This window comes from Protopterus annectens, chromosome 3.part0, assembly GCF_019279795.1.
Source record: "Protopterus annectens isolate FY-2018-M chromosome 3.part0, PAN1.0, whole genome shotgun sequence".
NCBI lineage: Eukaryota > Metazoa > Chordata > Ceratodontiformes > Protopteridae > Protopterus > Protopterus annectens.
The window spans coordinates 1,197,230,155-1,197,252,973 of NC_056731.1; the positions used below are offsets into that span (position 1 = coordinate 1,197,230,155).

General features: G+C 37.0%; 1 protein-coding gene across 1 annotated transcript in view; it reads left to right on the forward strand.

Annotated features, from left to right (window-relative positions):
* The window catches only part of DNAH5 (dynein axonemal heavy chain 5), a 1,226,896-nt gene that overhangs the window by 700,824 nt on the left and 503,253 nt on the right, over positions 1-22,819 (forward strand). The window contains exons 25-26 of the mRNA XM_044065791.1: positions 6,599-6,915; positions 12,156-12,311. Coding sequence (XP_043921726.1) covers positions 6,599-6,915; positions 12,156-12,311 — 473 coding nt within the window. The remainder of the gene's footprint in view (positions 1-6,598; positions 6,916-12,155; positions 12,312-22,819) is intronic.

Sequence of the window (22,819 nt, forward strand, 5' to 3'; positions counted from 1 at the left end):
ATTATCCTGGTACATAAATAAAAGGAAGTTATGGAATAAAGATATGCTAGACTTACAAAACAAAGCAGATAAATTGAAACTGGAAATACAAAAGGGTAATGCTACTCAAGTTCAAGAACTTACACAAATCAATAAGAAATATACAGAATTGCTACACCATAAGATTATGATTAACTTAGAAAAGATAAAAATAAACTCATACTCTACTAATTCAGCACACCTGAGATACTTAACTAATAGAACAAAAAATAATTAAATCTAAGCAAATAAAAGAAATATTTATTCCCAATACTAACAAAAGAGTTACGGAACTAAATGATATTTTAGAAGCATTCAGACTCAATTTAACATTGATAATTCCATAAATACTCAAGATACACCTACTAAGGATATAAAAAATACTTAGAAAACAATATTCATATTAAATTAACACAAGAACAAATAGACATTATAAACAAACCAATCAATATGACAGAATTAAAATCACAAATTAAAAAGCTCAAGACAAATAAAGCACCTGGCCCAGACAATATGCTACCAGAAATGTATAAATTAATACCCAATCAAGCCATATCTTTATTATTAAAAGTATATGATATAGCCAATAAAGATTTGAATATACCACCCTCTTGGAAATATTCATTGACATCCCCAATTATCAAACCAGATAAAGATGAGAAACAGTGTTCCTCATATAGGCCAATATCATTACTCAATATAGACTACAAGATGTTTATGGCTATATACGCAGATAGGATCAAACACTTTCTTCCTTTCTTAATTCACAAAGATCAAACAGGTTTTATTAAAGGAAGAAATACTTCAGATAATATTAAAAGAATACTAACATTAATAGATTATAGCAAACATAAAGTCCTAAATTTAAATGTAATCTCATTAGATATTAATAAAGCTTTTGATTCAAGTTAACTGGAACTTTCTTTCACTAGTTTTAAAAGAATATAACTTTCCTTCTAATTTTAATAATCTTATCCAAATACTATATGAAAAATCTACTGCATATGTTAAACTGGGATCATATAGATCAGGCCCTATAACAATAAAAAGGGAACTAAACAAGGTTGCCCTTTATCACCATTGTTATTTGCATTACTCATAGAACCCTTTGCAAATCAAATCAGATCAAACAATAACATAAAGGGCATTTGTATTAATAAAATGTTAAACCTTAAAATCCAACTCTTTGCTGATGACATACTATTAACTCTCTCAGATGCAAATGAGACTTTGAATGCTCTATTTAACTCCATGAATAAATTTCAAAATATTTCAGGCTTAAAATTTAATGAAAACAAAACTAAAATTATGCCCTGTAATTGTAAAAAAAAAAATAATATAAACAAAGGATATATAGTAACAGAAAGTAAATTATTATATCTGGGAATAAATCTACTCAATGAATTAACAGATTCTCTAATATTTAACTATAATAAAATACTAGACAAAATAGAACAAACAATTGGTTACTGGAATAAATATATCTTTTCAACAGCAGACAGATTATATCTTATTAAAATAATCATATTTCCCAAAATATTATACTTAATACAAAATTTTTCATTGCCACCTCCCAAATATATTATTCAAAGATACAATAAACTAATTTTAAATTTTCTATGGTTTCCAAATAAACCCGTATAGCCTTAAATAAACATTTGCCAGATTGGGAAGATGGTGGAATTAATTTACGGATATTGATTTATATATTACCTCATCTGTTATTAAAAACATAACACTATGGTTAAATAATTCATACACACATATATGGAAACAAGCCCATGAGCAGATTTACATAGAAATCAATTATAATCACATACAAGACAACTTAACAGTAATACCATCACCCCTTATATGGATGTTAAAAGATTATTTTTAGGAAAAGGAATAATATTAATAAATTGCCATCAAACTATGTAAGTTCTACACTTTCAGTGTTCAGAACATATATAAACAAAATACCAAATATTAATTCTTGGATTTTTCTTATTTTCCTATAGCTTTTACACCAAATATTCTAGATACATTCCAAATATCTAAAATAAATATACTTAAAGAAGAAACATTACTCTTTTGGCATCAACTTATAGAGAAAGGGAAAATTCTAACAAAGGAACAGATAATTTATAATTATAATATAAATAAAGACAATTGGCTGTTTTTACAAAATCTAAGGCATTTTCTTATAAATAAAATAGAACAAATGCAACCTTCAGTTAGACATGAAACTCCAAAACTCATTGAATACCTTATTCTTATCACAAAACAGCCTTATCAGGGTACAGGTTATTTGTCTAATATCTATAAAATTGTTAAAAAAAAGACTATCATGAAAAATCATACTGGGATTATTATACTTTAATAAACAACCATCCTCCAGTTGAAGAAGAAAAAAGTAATATTCTAAAATCTTCCAAATTTTCTACATTATCAAAATACTGGCAATTATTCACTTGGAGATATCTACACAGAAGTTTCTATGGTTCTACCTGACTTCGTCGACAGCTGAGAAGACCGACATCGAATGAGCTCCAGAAGATCGAAGTTAAGAAGACCGACGCGAATCGCGGGTTGCAGAACATCGACAATGCAGAAGACCGACACGACGGATGACAACACCAACGCCGAGGATGCCGACATGGGGAAAGGCTGTGAGTATGCAGTGACGGACGTTAGGGTGCGAGCAGGTAAGTGTGGAGATTGACGGTCTGTGGGGATAGGGGTGGAGTTAGGGTTAAGTGAGTTAGGGTGGGTTAAGTGAGTTAGGGTTAGGGAGCGATAGTTAGGGTTATTAAGTGAGTTAGTGGACCTTAGGGTTAGGGTAAGGTTTAGTGTGGGCTTGTAAGGATTTTGGTGTGCTTGTGTTGTGTGTGTGGTTTGTGGAATGGGGATGTGTTTTGTTTTGTATGGGGTTTCGTGTTTGTGTACCGTCGGTTATTTCGTTGTCGGTTATGTGTGGTTTCGTGTTTATGGACTGTCGAATATGTGGTGTCGGTGATGTGGTTGTCGGTGTTGTGTGGTTTCGATTATGTCAGGTAGAACCGTTTCTATACACCACATAGGTTAGCCAAAATGTATTCTATTGAAGATCAATGTTGGAGATGCCATACCAAGATAAAAGCAGATTGGCAGCATGTTTTTTATGAATGTATATGTCTCAATATGTACTGGAAATCCATTAATTATTTTTTTCAGACTGTTTATAATGATAATTTTCAATTAACAAAGTCTTTAATTTTATTCAACTCTCCTATTCCAAACTGTGTACCAAAAAGACACTAAAATCCTATGGTCACTATTGGCAATTTCACATAAAATCATAACTATACACTGGAAAATGAGGCTTCACGTTCAAGGAATTTGAGACTTTAACAACAACAGTTGCTCACATGGAAATATTAACAGTGAAGAACAGAACTAAAAGATTTACTTCTTACTATTACTCTTGGATGAAAGTACTGGAAATACCTGAAAATATCGAAGAAGATATATCATCTTATGTTTCTAACTTTATATAATATAGAATTTCAATGTTATTTGCATAGACACCAATGTAAATAGTTATATAATGGTTTGAAGTTAGTAATGTTTTAGAATTATAAATATGTTATTTATCTTTACAAAAAAAAAAAAAAGACTCATTCTACTAGGGCTGTGGCTTCTTCTGGTGCTTTTTTTCAAGGGTTTGGATAGTAACTCTATTCTTGAGGCAGCTAGCTGGACTTCTGTACATACGTTTACCAAGCACTATACATTGGATGTGATAGCCAGAGCCAGAGATGGTTTTGCTAGGGCCATCCATCATGGATTCCTAGAGAGCTCTGCTGGTCCTTCCTCCTCCCTCTCTTCTTCCTGAGCTTTTCCACTCTCCGTATTGTAAAGAATACTGCAACAGTGAAATGGAAGGACGTAGTACAGTTGTACAAGACCTTACCCTATAAGTAGATGTCCTTTTCTTCACTGTTGCAGTATTCATTCCCTCCTCCCCAGGTTCTTTCCTCTTTTGGATTTACTGGTTACCTCCTTTTGCTTTGGACTGGTGTTTCTACTAGGGCTCTCAGTTCTAAATGTGGTACATCCGGACATCACCTTTATGCCCCACAATATTCGTGGGGAGCATACATGTCACATACGGGGTACAGTAAAGCAACCTAAAGGCTTTGGTATACTGGCCAGATGTCAGGCCACCCTTGGCAGGGGATGCCTATTGTACAGCATACTGCAACAATGAAAAGAAGGACATCTACCATTATGGTAAGATCTTACACAACTGTACTTTCTGAAGACACAGCTTCTTCACAAATATATTCACATGAAGGAGATAGTTCAAAAAGAGACAGCTAGGATAATGTAGAGTTTTCTTCTGCAGGGAAGAATGGCTACAGACATGTGTAATGTGTGCTCTGGGACAGTACACTGATAGGAATTTTGTGCCAAAAAAGTTGTAATAGCATAGCATGACCTAATATGTTCAGTACCTAACAAAAAAATTTTGTGCAGGCAGAGTGAGACAAAATTTGAAGAAAATGATGTGTTGCAGTATTTGTGTTCCCTGGAATAATGTACAAAATCCTATGTTATTCATAAATATTGTAATGCAGTAGAACAAAATTGTGCAAGACTTATTGCAGAGTTTTGCTGCATTGTGTACTAGCAATCCAGTCCGATATGCCAGCCCATCTTGATCATACACCATTCACAAAATGAGCAGGAATACAGTACTGTTTGGTCTTGACAGCATAAACTATGGGAGAGCAGTATGAACTGCAAAGTGTGATGCACTTGTCAGCACAGTGATTAGCAATATCTGCAGCCTACCACTATGATGCTTAGCTTGCACTACTGAAGCAACATACCAGTTCAGGGGGAAAAAACACCTCTGTTACACTCAAGGAAAATTCTTACCAGCAACAGAGTCCCCTGCAGTGCAGGAAACATGCTGCCGCAGGCTACCTTGTCTTGCTCCCTCACTATGATGCTGAAGAACTCCTGCCTGCATGAGATAGCACAGTACCAGATCCCCTCATTACTACAGTATGGTAATGACCCATCTTCACCATTTTGTCTAATGACCGTGATTTCTCCTGTGAATCACAATCCTTGATGACAGTGAGCACTACTGAGTGAAGCAGTGATTACTGTACAGCATGCCTAATTGGATGCCTTACTCACTAGCACTGTGTAGCCCTATCAGTCTGTGCAGCACTGCTTATCATTCCTGAGCACAAGAGCTCCTGGTACCCATTCTTGTGCACTAATTATGATCATGGGAATGTGTGTGCCTTCAGGGGTGAATTGCAGTGGTCATCATCAGCATACCGAAGACAGTGCACAGAATACAGTTATGATTCTTCAGACTACCTTCATAAATATCAGGGTGTGTGTGTTGATTGGCTTTAGGATGTGCGAGAGAAAGTACTTTTACACTGAGTTGTAGATGAATTTAATGAGCTAGACTTACGTAAGAGGTAGCAGATTCAAAAACAGTGATATAATTTAAGAATATGCGGGACAAACAGAATGCCAGTTTGAGGAGAAATAGGCATATGTAGTTAGTTTTCTGGTAAAGACAGTGTATCATAGAGGGGAGACTATTGAATAATTGCCCTCATCTGTTGTCCAAGGTCTATTATTTTCATTGCTAACACATCCTGTCTTCAGTACATAATTTTTCCCCTCTCTTTCGCTTTCTCAGCTTTCAAATGTTTTTATTTTTTTTTATAAGAAATGGCTCTTACCGTGGCATGAGGTTTACCACATTTTTGTTTCTGAATGTTCTTGCATTTTGATTTTCAAGTTACCACCCCATCACAATTTGTTGTACATTATCATATATTTAATTAATACAGTTATTGTTGTTTTCTCTTCCATGGCTGCCTGCTGTGTTTGCCTTCTTGTACAGTCAACTATCCACTACAGCTGTTCCTGCTTGCCATGTTACTTGTCAGTATTTTGTAACCACCAGATTCCTGGGACCTCTCTTCTATCCCATTGTATAAATTAAAAATTAAAGCCAAGGATAAAGACGCATCTTACAGTATATTGCTAGTGCTGGTGAAAGATTACTGAAGAAATAGTTGTCCTCTCAATCTCCAGTTGTTGAACAGTGCTTTGTGTTTCCCTCTGTCCATTAAAAGTGTTGTGAAACATTCTTCTTCAATGCAATGTCAAATGACAGCAAGTCACCTGTTGGCAGTTTTACAATTGCTAGTTTTGTTGGGCATGAAAATTAAAGGCAGTTTGCCATTCTTTGTTCTAGAACATATGAAAAAGAAATGGATTCACTGAAATCTCCTGGACCCCTACTTTTTTTATACAGTAACCATTCCTTCTGTTAATTCTGCTGATTAGCAAGTTTCTGTGATTTTCCTCTCTTAATTTGCTAAAATAAATAAACATTTTAAATCTCCTGATTTGATCTTTTTTAAAACTGGAAAAACTGTTAAATTCTTGTACAGCCATGTAATTAAGGTAAGTTAATAATTCTTTGCTGATTTTTTTTGTCATCATTAGTTAAAGAATAGTCCTTGATATGAATGCCAACTGGATTATTCCTTTTTGTTTTGAAAAACTTCATTAGGTGATGTACTGTTGGCCACAGCCTTTCTCTCCTATTCTGGTCCATTCAATCAGGAATTCCGTAACCTTCTTCTGGCGGATTGGCAGAAAGAAATGAAGACACGTAAAATCCCATTTGGTGCCAATTCGAATCTTACAGAAATGCTCATCGATGCACCGACTGTTAGTGAGTGGAATCTTCAGGGATTACCGAATGATGATTTGTCCATACAAAATGGTATCATTGTGACAAAAGCTGCACGCTTTCCTTTATTAATTGATCCTCAAACCCAGGGCAAGATATGGATTAAGAATAAGGAATCCCGGAATGAACTTCAGGTGAGACTGGTTGCATTTCTTGTTAAAATGTGAACTGGCACCTGTAGTAAAATATGCTAGTGTATTGCTGATGCTTATTGTGTGCTTTTGTCAGTCTTTGCTGCAATTTGTTATTTATGTATCCACAATATAATTTCAAAAAAAATGTGTTGTTTTTACAAATGACTAGGTGCCATGGTTAGAAAAGGGTCTGTGGACCAGAATAAATCAACTGTAGTACTGACCTACTTCTTGTATTTCTTCCAGGAAAGAAGAAATGCTGTTTTCCCCTTAGTATGCTGTTCATAAACCCTTCTGTCTTTTAATCCTGTCTTCACCATTTGCAGGTTTTCTGAGCCCATTCAGCATGATATGATATTCTTTGTTTAGTTATTGATATTTGATTACTGGGAAAGTCCAACTGGGTAGGTGCCCATTTTCAGTGGAGGTCCAGGGAGAAAAGCTGCAAAGTTTTACAAAATTTTTTAAGAACAATAATTTTACATTCTTCAAAAATAATACAAACCATCTACAGTTTAAATCATTATACGAAATTACACATAATGTGAAAAATGTTGGTTAAGAATAGATCCCTTTTATAGGACAGTGATTTAATAATTAGAGTAATTTGAGCCAGTTTATTGAGAAATTAAAGGTAAGTTAGTATAATACAAACAGGAATTGCAATATGAAGTGAGAGAGAAAAAAAACAGAATTATGGAACATTTAGAAAGAGAGTCAGGGGAGAGAAATTGATTGCAGTAAGGAATGAGTGGGTGAGGAAGGGAGAATACGGAGGTGTAAGGTATAAATAGGTACTTGTCCATATTCAGGAATATAGTTTTTCCTGGGGCTGAGCAAGAACAAAACCAGATTTTGGCTAGGGAGTCTTTCAGAATGGTTTTGAAAGATGGGCGAGAGGGTATTGACTTAATGGATACAATTAAGGAGATCCAGGCCTTCGCAACATGATAAGAGTACAGACCATGCCTAGCAGTTTTGATAGGTTTGTGGACAGATAGGAGTATTTGGTCATACTGACTGCTTGAGAACATAGTTGTGTAGAATGGTATTTAGTGCTGAATAAGCAGACGGATGCTGGATAATTTTATAGGTGGTAAGAAGCTGTGTATATATTAGTTGATGATGTAGTTCTAATCAATTTACGATATTTAGTGGTATACAGCCCCAGTGATAAGAGGTCACCTGCCCATCTGGCTAATTTTTATAGGTTCATAGGTAAGTACTAGGCTAGCTGTCCTTGTGGACCATTTTAAGCCTAGCCAGTTTCCCTTTTTGTGCTTGAAATAACCTATCCTGTTTGGTTATAGATTGGCCTTACCTATCCCATGGTCAATAATTATATATTACCCCTAAAAAGAGTAACTGGGATCATACCACAGATAATTTGAGGGGAGCTATGCACAGGATAAAGGATTTTGTAACTGCCTGTGTCCAGTAGAATTACAGGGAGCAGTTCTGGGATAAACTTTTTGTTCCACAGCCATAGATGTAAGTTGCTGTTGAATATCGACAGGGATGAACTTTGTTTTATATTGCTGGGGAGTCTGTTCCACAGCAGCAGTATACTTTGTGAGATATTCTTTGCCCAGGTATTTATGCATTTATTTATTTAATTTATGTATCTACATTATGGGTCTATATCAGAACATCGAAGTATTAAAACTTCGAATGTTCTGATATCGAACACTATTCAGCAAACGCTAAGAATAGCGAAGCTACAGAACAGTGATTCTTTCCTCGGGAAAGAAATCGGTTTGCCGTTTCTGTGGCTTCGCTATTCTTAGCGCTGTGGTGGAAAGTTACGGGTTGGGTTCAGGTAAGTGTGCGATTGTACGTTAGGGTTAGGGGCGGTTTAAGTGAGTTAGGGTTAGGGCGCAGGTTAGGTGAGTGTGCGATAGTGACAGACCTTAGAGTTAGGGTTTGGGTTAAGGTAAGTGGGTAAATAGTAGTGTATGTTTAGTTTAGTGTAGCATTAGATGTAGGAATTTGTGTATGTATGTGGTTGCTGTTTGTTTGATGTGCTTGTGTTGTGTGTATGTGTTTTGGAGCAGCTAATGTTTTCCATGGGAAAAAATTTGCTTTTCTGAATGATCGATATTTTCATGTTTAGATGTTTTGGGGCCGATGAAATAGCGTTCGCTATTTTCATCTTTCGATAACGTGATATAAACGCTACATTTTTGTTAACTGGGGGTGTAGCACTGATCCACATGGGCTATTTTCAGGCTAGCTTGGAATATGCAAGTGAAAACTGAGGCAATATAAGAGACATAGTAGTAAGCAAACAGTTGTAACAGACACTTACAACCTCAGTCAATCAACCCTAACATAGTTCCACAGCTATCTATAAAACCGGCAACAGGCTACTAGATAGGACCACTCTCTCTCCCTTCTACTGACGGTTAACACTGTTGTACCCAAGGGTCCATACTGTGCCCCCTTCTTTTCATCATCTTTACAAATAATATTATGTCTGCAACCGAACTAGCCTCAATCATACAGTATGCTGACAACACAACCCTGATCATATCAGTCCCCTCCCCCCTAGAACTCCAAGACAAGATGCAAAAAACATTTCAAGAACTGAATCATTCCTTTCTAGCCACCAACTCATTCTTAACCCTAAAAAGACTAAGTTAATTATATTCGCAAACAAATCTAACAAAAGCACCTCTCAACCCCTCTCCAGTCTATCCACAAACAACACTGAAATTGAGCCAAAAAAACAGGCCAAACTCCTAGGTATTACCATAGATGACTGACTAAAATTTGACATCTATATATCACAAACAATCAAAAAAGTCCATGCTAAACTCGGTGCTCTCTATAGGGCTAAACCTTATCTAACACCACAAGCCAGGCTAGCCACTGCTAGATCTCACCTTCTATCCACTCTTTTATACTGCTCACAAAATTTCACCAACTTACACAAAGCCGACCTCCAAAACTTTGAGTCCTGCTACAGCAAAATAGCTGGGTTTGCTACCAGTCTCCCTCATAAAGCTCATCACTGCATTGCTGTAAATCAGTGAAATGGCTTGTACTCTAAAATCTCTTAACACTAAACTAACTCACCCTCACCCACAAAATTATTCAAAACCCAAATGACTGCCCTGCAATTTCATCCCTGGTCCAACTACATGTCAGCAGCAGATCCCCTAGGACCACCAACAGACCCACTGCTCAAAATTACACAGTCTCATAACACCCACGGAGACTCCCTCTACTGAAACAAAATTCCTAAGTACTGGAATTCCCTTCCCCTAAACATACAGAGTACTCCTTCTATCCTGCTTTTAAACAGAAACTGAAAGAACACCTTAAAAACAAATGGCTATGCCCCTGTTGCTTTCCTGGATAACTTTTAATGCCCAGCACCACCTCATCTTTTCTCCTACATACAGACCATTGCTTTTTCTCTCTTCCTGCATCAATAGCTGTCTACCCTGTCATTCCTTTTGTCTGCCTCTTCTACTCACGGAAACTCTTTCTCACAAATTTATGTAGTTACAAACTGTCTAGCTTTTCAATTTCTTACTCAATCTGTATTTTTAATTTCCTCGGAGTTCCACATGTAAACTATTAGCCAGTTTTTACATGATGTACATATACACTATATGTGCTCTAATCTCAAGTACTGTAAATGCTGTGCTTTTCTGTTGAAACTGACTAATATGTATTGATTCATATTGTTTTTAGTGTACTGTCTAAATTGTTTTGTATGTTGAAATTAACTAGTATGTATTGAGTCATATTGTTTTAGTCTACTATCTAAATTGTATTGTATGTTGTGGACCTTTTCTCCCCAAGGTCTCCTCTGAAAATGGGCTCTCAGCCCAGCCATACATTACCCAGTAAACAAATGTAAAATGAATAAATAAATAAATAAATAAAATTTAAATCTCAGACAATAATCTGAAAACTAACATTATGCCATTCCAAAGCTAAACAAAGCAATCAGAACATTTATAATGAACTCAGACTAATAATATTATAATGTGCCCAAGAGGAGGACAGAACGAGATTAAGAAGGGGGAGAGGGTAGAAGGTAGCGTAAAGGGAAGAGTGAGAGGGGGAAGTTTGAAAGTCAGGTGATGAAAACTGAGGGTTAGAGAGTGGCCAGTTTTGCTTATATAGTAGAGTAACCTTTTCTTTGAGGCATCTGTTTTATTTCACTGTCATATTATTTTTTAGTATAGTAGGGCTTTCACTTCACACCTAATCTCTGTTTTATTAATATGTAGTTCTTCTATTTTAGTATGACATGACATAAAAGTGCTTAGCACAGTTCATTTAAGAAACACCATTACTGTGTCATCAATATTGATCCTGAAGTCTATATATCTTGAATGTAGTTTACTAGATGAAAGTGGTTATATTTTACTGTAGTGGCCCAACAGCATTTTCTTTTAATTCATCTGAACTGTGTTTCTATTTGTATTTATCATTTAAAATAAGTATGTTGAACCCAAGAGACCATTTTCAACTTTGACTTTGTAGTAAAAAGTAAGACAATAAGATAACTGAGTTTTATAATGCAATAGTAAAACAAGGAATGGTGTATATACTTGTGTGCCTTGTGTACAGCATTCCTACAACAGTACTGCAGCTCCACTGTATATTATTTGCTATGCTTGTTTCTTATGGTGCTATTGCATTCATCACTGTTTCAGCAGGTATTGTAGGATCATTGTCATGTACCTGTAGGTTAGTGAAACTTTGGCTTAATGGACCATTTGAGGCAGATCATGTAATAAATATACTGTTTATCTGACTGCAGTGGGGTATTGCAAGTGGAATATGATCCTGGTATGGCAGTAGACCCATGAACATGGTCATGTATTATTAGACATAAGTATGTAAATTAATGATCCTGTACACCAACAACTTACTGAGGGCGGTAGTAATGTAACTGTAAAAATGTAACATACATAGTGGTTCCTTTGTTTGGCAATATGCTAAACAAGTATGAATGCACAAATGCTAGGCTGGGCATAAATCTCTTATTGTCTACTGTTTTAGTGGTATTTTATTGCATATGTGATTTATAAAAGATGTACTCTGCAGAGTAAGAGAGTAATTGCATTTGCACAGTGCAGTCTTTTGAGAATAGTTTAACACTTAAGTGTTAGTGATACTATGTGCTCTAAGTCTTCAGTTATTTGCTATATTGTCCGTCTTTCTTTGCCCAAACCTCAGTGATAAAATTTACTCTGACTTTTCATTTCTTGGTTTAGATTACATCACTAAACCATAAGTACTTCAGAAACCATCTTGAAGATAGCTTATCTCTTGGAAGGCCATTGTTGATTGAGGATGTTGGTGAAGAACTGGACCCAGCCCTGGACAATGTGTTAGAAAAAAACTTCATCAAAACTGGCTCTACATACAAGGTAGGACAATGCATCTGATTGAATTAAAAAATAATGTGTATTGACGCATGAAAAAGATTAGAATAGAAAACTAGAGGAGGGTTAATATATATACAACACAAAATGGGTAACATCTCAACTGTCAGTAAAGTCTATATATGCACAGCTGAGTAAAAGCTTTATTACCCTTAGATAACATTGCCAAATCATCCGTCTGAAACTATGTACTTCTATGCTTACATTTTTAACAGTGGTTTAGATTTATTTTTTATGAGTAAGCAGGAAGTAACCAACAGTATATTTACTTAAGTGAAGTTGATCAAATTAACACACAGTAGCCAAGGAACAAGTATTTATTTTTAAATCATGAAAATGAACACTTTCATGTACAGTAACTTGATTTATACAGTACTTAACCATTTTATTCTGATCACCTCTTTTGCTATAGTATCTCTGGGATAAGAAGCAGCTTAACGCAGAAATGATGTATTTAATCAATAACAGGGCTGATTACTATTAACTGTGGTGATGATATGAAAGACAGCATCATTCTATATTGTTACTTTATTATTTTATTGACTCTGTGGTATGGAAAAAGTAAAATAAAAGAAAATGTACTGATGGTGATGTTGGTCTTGAAACTGATGGGGGAGCATGAGGACACCTGGTAATAGTCTACAGCTTATAGGTCACTCATGTAGGAAGTGCGAATAACAATAAGCTGAAAAGCAGTATTAAAGAGTGGTAAAAAAGAGAAGATAACCCTTAGTTTTGGGTTATATGAGTTTTCCAATAGCAGAGGAGAAGATGGCTTCATCCAAGGTAAGGAGTGAAAGGGAGAGATGGAAGAAATGTGGAAGCTAGCTCTGAGCAGAAACTGAGAAGCCTAACAAAGAAAGCACATATCTCTGTTCTGCTGCACAGCAGCCTGCAGGCATAATAGGTTAGGAGAGAGTACAGTTAATCAACAGGATGAGTAACAGTAATTAGACCACTGTATAGTTCACAGCAGCCGAGATCTGAAGGACAACCAACAAAAAGATGTAGGCACTATGGGACCCTGGACTGCAACCAAGAGGGAATCACAGGCCAAAGGAAGATACAGAAGTTATAAAAATGAGAGAGAAAAGCAATTATTTAATTGACTAAAAGCTGTGCAGAAAAATAAATTGCTACTTCACTTCTAAAAAGAGCCATCAGTGTCTCCAGCTGTACAGGCAAATAAATGAAGATTTGTTCAACCTGCTCACACTTTGGTGGTTATTATTTTTTGACACTGATCCACATATATAATATACATGCACAGATATATATCTGTGTGGGTTATTTGTGTGTAACTGTGTGAAATATAAAACATTTGTTTATCGATGCTATAAAAAAGCTCTGTGTATATTTCCTTCAAGCTCAGTGCACATATACAAATAACCCAAGTAATAAAGCCCCTAAACTACAGCAGCATGGAGACAATAATGTACCAGTCAAGAAGTCAAAGTTAAAAAAAGTCAACATAAACATTACTGCCATTTAGAACTATACACGTGTAGCCTAAATGAAATTTCATGCATCAGCTCAATTCCTGAACTTACAAAGGAAAGTGAAACAACACATACAAATAAATGAATGAACATAATTAAATACAGTACTACTCCCAATACATGCAAAAAAGAGTAGACATTTACCAGCACTCATGCACAAAAAGAATACCCTTACCTGAGTTAAATTAACTACCCTACTTAAAGTAATACAAAACACACAACAGATTGAAATGCCCAAGTTGTTTGTCTAATATTGCACTTGAGTGAGTTAAATAATGCTTACTGTGGATATAATAAATAAATATTGCACTTACTTGGAGTATATGTAAGTATATATTGCACAAATAAATAAAAATTAACTTATGTGTCCAGACCCCTGGGACTAGTGCCTGAGTTCAGAAGTCTAATCACTGTAGGGGAGAAACTGTTACTGAATTCCGTAGTCCTGCAGCAGATGTTACGATATCTCCTGCCTGATGCCAGATGCTTGAACAGTCCATGCGCAGGATTCGTGTTGTCCTGTATTATTTTGGTGGTCTTTCGGTTGCTTCTTGGAGAATAAAGATGTTGTATCGATGGAAGATTGGAACCTGTTACTGGAACCTGTTACCTTGTCTGCAACCCTCACCACTCTTTGTAGCACCTTCTTTTCTGCAACTGTACAGCTTCCAAACCACACTGTGAAATTACAAGTGAGGATGCTCTCAATTGCACCTCTGTACAAGTTGGAGAGAACATGATGAGGAAGCTTAGCTTTTTTCAGCCTTCTTAAAAAGTGGAGGCATTGGTGCACTTTCTTGAACAGTTGTCACGTGTTTCCTGACCACGAGAGATCCTCTGATATGTGTACACCCAGGAATTTCGTACTCTTAACCCTCTGCACACTCTCACCATTGATCCTGAGCACTAGGTGCTCAGTAAAAATAGTCCTAATTTATGAGCATATCCTTAGTAATGAAGGAAAGGATTTCATCTTTGCTGGTAAGAAGGCTTGAGATCTGGAGTGCCTAACTAGGTTATTATGTTTTCCAATTGTGCTACACTTAGTTTTTGGCAAAAAAGACCACCTTCAACATCCTTTGAAGGGAATGGAATTCTAGATTAGCAAATAAACAGTGGACAGTAGTCAATGGACTTGATTTATCTGAAATCCCAAGACTTGAATTAGGGAGTCTGAGATACTGAAAACATAAGACTGAAAATACATGAGAAGAGCAAATGGTGAGCACTAGGTACCTAATGCCCTTAAGCTCCATGTTCTTCATGAAAACCGAAAAGGTCATTTCTTTGATCTTACAAAGTCCTTCCTTCCATCTCTACTGCCTGCCTGCTCATTTGAGGAGTTTGGAAATAAAGAATGTATCTGCCATATATGCCCCCTGATACCTTGCACATTAAATGGCTGTCCCGTTCACCATACCCTAGCTATGCTTCTACCTTTAAACTTGTTTTTGTGGGAAGGGCAAGCCTTCCAACCCGAGATTTTATATACCAACTCTGAAATTACCACATCTCAGAAAAAGGGGAATATTCTGAGAAACAGAAGTCTCTGACTTCATATATATAATTCTGTATTTTTGACCATTTGATCTCAATATCACAGGACTCAGAAATGTGGGTCCTCAGATTTTAAGTGGTTACCACCCTCTACTCTAAGGGCTAAGAGTAGGCAAGGAGTGAATTCTTTGGATATCAAGTGACTGGCTTCTCTGAGTTGTTTCAAGGAGGCAGGTGCAAGAGAGATGTCATTGTTAGTATCCTAAGTTTACAGCAACAAATAAACAAGAGTCACTGGAGATAGGTTCCTAATTCAATGTATTCTGAGCCTATGGAATAAGTTACCACTACAAGTCATGAAAAGTGCCACTTTGTTTGCCTTTAAGGCTAGCGTGATGATTACATTGGAAGACATAAATATGTACCAGCATTATCATGTTTGGCCCTGACTGATCTGGGAGGTGGTCATTTTTAAGTACTCACAAAGAGTGACAAGAACTTTTAAATGTGTCTACTTAAAGGTGTATATAGCTAGGCATTTTATCGTCCCTGTGACTGCTTGTTCAGCATCGTTCTATATTCCAGTAAGAACTTCTGTTTGATTATTTATGCACACTGGAGCAATTTGTATATTATAGCGACTCTTTTGCTGTGGTGTCTACAAAAGCCAATAAAGAGTGACTTGTGAGACAGCTGAGAGATGCACATTTATGACTGCATTGTCTGCTGGAAAGAGTAAGAAGATAAAGATTGGGATTTAGAAAGGTTTACCATGAGAGGGAAGCTCTAACAAAATTGTTTTCCACATCATGGTAAGCCTTTCCAATTCTTAACCATCCCTATTTCTGTGGATTTTCACTGGTGGGGGGATCACTGTAGAGGGCATTCTCATGAGGAGCACTATGTGATAATGCAGCAGTTTGGTGGAGCAGCACATATGAAATAGCTATGTGCTCTCCCCTGGAAATGCCACTGGGTCCCAGTTTATGCTGCTGGCTCAATTGCTTGGATGCATACATTTTCACTGTTACAGAAAAAGTGAATGCTGTCAAAAGATGGTGGTTACCTATTCACTGTTGTGGATGCAGTTGTGAAGCAAGTGAGTTCCACAAAGATATGGGGATGGGGAGTGTTAGTGTATGTATGCGTGTGGATGTGTGTGTGTGTGTCTTTTGGATTATGAGTATGAGAGAATATGTGAGTGGTTCTGTGAGTGCAAATGACTGTGGTTGGGGGGGGGGCTTGTTTGTTGAAAAGTGGATGTATGTGTGAATGTGTGTTATTGTGGGGAGGGAGTTGCCTCTACAAATGCAATACATGGGCCACTAGGAAACACTGCCAACATGAGGTTTGACAGTGCTAGTGCTGAACCCTGTCAGAAACATTCTAATGAGCTGATAGTTATGTCTGCAGTTAGAAAGACCTCATTATCTTTGAATCCCATTTTCTTGGTATTAGTGCAGTTGACTCACTTGCTGTAGACAGTTATGGCAAGCAGTGATCATCTTCCTGAACCTTAGGGAAAATCTTTCATGTAGTGCAGTGAAACTTTTAAGATGTACCCATGAGGCTGGTTTGTGTAGCCAGGGTGTCATGTTGCTTTGTCTTACTTCTTAGCTGCTATGATGTTAATAAAGAGAGTGGATGCATCCAGCCTGACTCCCTGGTACTAAAACTCAGAGCATTTGCATTTTGTTATTCTGACTCCCTGGTATTTATATCTTGCCATCTGTCTAAAGTGCAGCAATATCAGTAAGAAACCAGCATCTTACTGCATCAAATCAAGATGTGGTGTGTACCAAGACATTAATATTTTACCAAGGTCTAGCCCAACATAAAGCAAATGGTTCAAGAGACTTCTTTCATCTGAGTGAAATACAATTCTGCAACTGAAGCAAATAAAGGAGAGAACTGCCATACTTACTGCAAGACCACAGGGGGGTTTCTTACCTAGGTGAGCATACCCTGACATTCGATGACTGTGAAACTGAGAAAACAATGTTTGTTAAATAGAAAAAAATCTGCAAACAAGCTACCCTTCAAATAAAAAACAATGCCAAATCTGCAAACAAGCTACTCTTCAAGTAAAAAACAATGCCAAATCCACAAACAAGCTATCCTTCAGATAAACAAAACAATGCCAAGCAGCAGTAGCAGAAAAAATAAACACCACAACACAGTGAAAAGCCATCACTTACCCTAAAAAAGCCAGAAATAACAATCATAGAAGCCATTTTCCTTTCAGATTCATATACTCTGGATTCTTTGCAGATGTTGAGCTCACCCTCATCTTTTGTATACAGCTGAATAATGCATCATGTCACCAATATTATTACTGTATATGCCTGCATCATTGGTACTCCAGGTCAGCTTGACAGAAAACTGGAGCCTCCTTTTTGGTGCTGAATATAAGGAGACCAGAGTTGAACCAACAAAAATTTATGCCAATATCAGCTGTAGTCTTCATGTAGGACCGCAGCCCTTGAGGTTGACTCTTTCTGTTTCGACTTCCCCCTTGATGTTGACACCATTGGCAATGATACTGTCATTGTCAGAATTTCCTTTTGGCTCATGATTTTGGGTAAACCTGTCAGGGTCAGTCTCAGTGCTGATGTTACTGATGCCAGTCCCAGCATCTTTGGGTTTGTTTTCTGACCTTTATGGCTGAAACTATCAATGTTGGGTGCAAAATCGAGGGGTGTATCTTTCCTTTATCAGGGGTCGTGCTGTTATGTTTGGACTTGGTGCTGATTCACTCTCTGTCAGTGTTGGCCTTGCCTGTTTTACTCTTCATCTGCAGGCTCCATTAATCTCAATCCTGAGTGCAGTGTTGACATTAACACCATTCATGTGTTGGTGTCAGTGCTTGTTCTCGCTCTGATGTCAGCCTGGGCATTATAATTTTTCAGTCAGCTGGGCAGTGAGATCAGAGGTTTCTTGTAGGATCATTTTCAGATATCTGGACCCCAGTGCATGTTGCTTCTTCATCAATGGACCAATCACCTCCAAAGTCTGGCAGCATTTTTAGGGGTAAGAGGAAGCAGTTGGGCTCTCTCCAGGAGTCCCTCATCCCAGGTGCTGAGAATGATGAGAGCATTGACTGCCCACCATCTCACACAGATAACCCCAAATATGGGGAAATACTTATGGTGATAAGGCAGAGATGGAGATAGCTTACAGGCCTCTCCATAAAAGATCCTGTAGGAGACATTACAGACCCGCTAACCTTTTTCCGGCTGGTCCCTCCTGTTGATAAAAATGGACATGGAAAATCCTGATATTCTTCCACCTGTCCCAAGAAGGCTGGACAAGATCTTCCTCCCTCCCAAAGACAAGGATTGCTATATAGAGACTCCTAAGCTGAATTCTATTGTTACTGTGGCCCTCAAAAAAGGTTATGACACTGCAGAGTCTTGCTATCCATCCCTTGGATAAGGAATTAAGAGTATTGGACATATTTTGGAAGTATGTGTACGCTTCACGTACATTTCCGTGAGGAAAATAAGTTAGCTTTCTCATATGTTCAGGTTTCAGTGAAAGTTGACTAAAAAAATAAAGCATTTACCTAATGAGTTGCTAGAAGGACAAATTCAAACTGCAGTCATAGATGACAACTTTTTCATTTATTTCTGGTTTAGCTATGTAACTGACTCAGTTTAGCAAATGTTGCATCTAGGACAAAAGGTACTAGCATAGCTCTTTAATGTCACATCTGACTGCATCTCACAGACTTTGCTGAAGTCTCCAAGACAACTTTCACCAATGCCCCCTTCAATGGATCTGCTGTTTTTTTTTCTGTCAGTTCAAACACATTTAGAGAATGTAAAAAGGAAGCTAAGACATTTTTTACTGTTTATTTTTAGTTTCAACCACTGCAGTGCACCTTTTCTAAGATACAACAGAGCATGTGTCAGCTCTGCTTTCAGTGTGGCCTTCAGACTAATTCTGAAACTTTTTCTGACTGTTCCACTGTAGAGGCAGTTGGGGATTGTCTGTCCTATGCTTGCAAATATGGCTGTCCATCATTTGGGACACGTGGATAAAGACAGTAATATTTAAATGCTATATGATTCCGTTCCATACACCTCATCAGTTCCACTTTTTCCTTTACTTGGCATCCCACTCTTGTCAGAAGAGTACAACAAGAAAAGAAGCATTAGACGTCATGCGGAAAAAAGCCATCCATGTGATCAGTCCAGATCAGAAAGCATCAAGTTATTAGTCCATGTTCCTTTTAGTTCCCATAAAAAAGTTATTACTCTGGGTCTTTTTTAGTTTGCAGAAAGACAAAGGACCTCAGGTCAGTACTGATTTGAGGGGTCTAAATGAATTTATCCCCAGAGAACCTTTTGGGTGGTCATGGTGCAGCCATCCTTCCCTGTCTATTGGAACAAGGCTAGATGTACTTTTTAGGCCTCCAAGAAGCCTATCTACATATGGCAGCTCGTAGTACTAACTGCTGGGATGCAGCCTCTGCCAATAAAAAAATGAAGAAATTGCATTTTATTTAATCTATTTATTTACAAATAATTGTCAACTTTCTCATTTCTACATAGGGATTGTAACTCAGTGCATGCAGTACTGTGCATGCACTAAGTTCTGAGGAATTCCAAGTTCTTCAAAAAAAATTTGAAATCTGCTTGCTCTGCATGTTGGGCTGTTTTCAACAGCCCAGTGTTAGACCTACTCTAAAAAGAGATTAAAGTTGGCCCTATTAAATGTCTTCCAGCTGTTTTAGAATGGAAGAAATGTTCCTCACAACCAGTGAGGATTGCAGTCACTAAATAATGACACATGTTTGAATTTCAGACTTCATAGCTTTCAGAAAAGCATGCTATTAGAAAACCTGTTATTCTAGAAACTTTCTGAGTATATAAGTGCAGTATCTGTCCCTGACTTTGGAGATTTGTCCTACATTATTTCTTAGTTTTGTCCCTAATTCTTGAGCTAAGAGGTTGAGAAGTAAGTGTGTGTGTGTGTGTGTGTGTGTGTGTGTGTGTGTGTGTGTGTGTGTGTGTGTGTGTGTGTGTATTCTGACAACAGTGAACTGAGATGATTACATCCCTGTGTGCCAGTTGTTTATGCATTTATTCATTCATTTAATCACAATCAGACATCTGAGGTTTACAGTCAAAAAAGTGTCTGAAATTGATGGTCAAGTATTTGTTTGCATTGGGTTTCATTGTATTTTTCTGACAGCAGTTAGCTTAAATACATTTGGCCATTATTTATTATTTAATCCCAATCAGACATCTGAGTGTACATAATCATCCATTTTGCTGTAATTGGAAGTATCTGTACAGGGGTGTGTATGTGTGTTTACATGTGTGTGTGTGTATATATATATATATATATATATATATATATATATATATATATATATATATATATATATATATGCAAGAGGGTTTGCTATGGTTTGCACACTGTATGGCTGTGATATCAAAAAACTAAAGAACATGTACACAGCCATATGAATGTGTGTGTGTGTGTGTGTGTGTGTGTGTGTGTGTGTGTAGAGGGGGTTAAAATACTGGGAATTCACTCTTCTACGTATCCTACCAAATAATATCTCTAAAACTCAAGCAATTACTATGATCAATGTTTTTCTCTTAATGAAACTCTATATAGCAACCAATTGGATTAACCTAACTAACATCTCCTGGGAGAATTATAGATTAATGGCGACCAAACATCTCTTAGCCCATAAAATTTTAATTGATAAGGGGAATAAAAACATCAAACACAGGAAATTATGCAAACAAATCTTCAATATTATTCTTGCCTAGATCATTACAATGTATCAGACTTAACTTAGGTTCCATATTAATCTATATTCATAGCTCACGAAATTTTCTTCTGCCTCCTTTTTCTAGTGTATACTCCAAATCACAGCAACTCTCACTGAACTGTAACAGTTTCTCTCTTGAGTACTGAAAGCATCTATGTATATAGTGTAAATAGTATTGGTTGATTGTTTTACTTCTTTTTGTACTACCAGCAATGTATAACAACTGCTTTCTGTGAAGAGGTGTTCCCTCTCCTTGTTCTATTATGTTTGCTACTTTATATCAATGAAAAGAATAAATAAAGAATTACTGAAAAAAATAAATAAATAAGTTGCTTTAGCCAGTTAGCATTTTTATTTGGTACACCATGATACCTGAAATGTACATAGTCAACAAGTACAGCTTTAATTTCTGGGTATGCTGGCAGCTCGTTCTTGGCCAATTAGGGTGTGTTAAAAGGATGAAAGAAAGATAAAAAGTAAAACAAAAAGCTTGAATAAACTAGAAAGAAATCTGTTTGGATAGTGTGCAGGGCCAGAATACAGGGAAACAGGAAAGGACCACTGGGTGGGTTAAAGGGGGATCAGTGCACAACAGAGGAGCCAATGGAGTCTTTTTTCTAGGGCTCCATTTCACTTTGGACTGGCCCTGTTGATTGCAGTCAGATATCTGATGTGTATATGGTTAGTAGAATGCATGGGTAGTGAAGTGCTCTGTGGAGGAAAGTGATTGAGATCCTCTGTTGTTTGATCACACAAGTAAAGTTTTATTGACTTGCTATGATATAGCCCTGTATCATTCCATTTAGCATGACATAATCAGTTGCTTCTTACAGCTGGCCTTGTTTTGATGTTATCAGTTGCCTCTGAAGGAGTGCAGGAGGTTTCTGCATTTTTGAGTAGGAGTCAGCCATTATAAATTCCGGATTCTCCCATTCAGTTTCATCTCAGCCCCCAACCTAAACACACGCACTCACTCACTCACTCAGTCTGTCTTATATATATATATATATATATATATATATATATATATATATATATATATATATATATATTATGGAACATGTTGGTTTCTGCTTGGGAGTCTGCTAATTAAGGTGAACACTATAAAGTCACATTTGAAGCCCTCTCAAAAGTTGGCATTCATAAGCAGTGACCTGAATTTACTATTCTACAGAGCCCATCTTCCTTTCACAGAATTCTTCTGTTACAATACCAAGTTCTGTAACACAAGAATTCTGTCTTCCTTTAGGCAGGATTCTTCTGTTCCAGAACTTGGTATTTCAATTCATTCATTCTCTAACAGTTTGATTATGTCTCAGAGCACTGTGTCTAATGGTTGCATCTATAGACATAGTTAGCTTTGCCAGCTGTACTTGGACTTTGTAATTTCAGTGGTCCCATTTGACAGATTTAATGACACAGTACAACTAGATTTCCAGAAGGCACAAATAAAATGGTGGCTTCACATATCAAAGCTTACTCTGAGCAGCCCTTTTCATATCTCTGCTAGTTTAGTGGTTGTTACTGCAAATGCATCTGCCCTGTGGGGGAAGGGGCATTGCAAGGGAAAGGCTGCAGAAAATGTATGTCTCCTCAGTGATCTGAAGATGATGGCAATCCTTCTCACACTGCTGGCCTTTGAGGACTCCCTTTTACATACTGCTGCACCCATCCACACCAGTAACATGGCAGTGATTTGGTATATA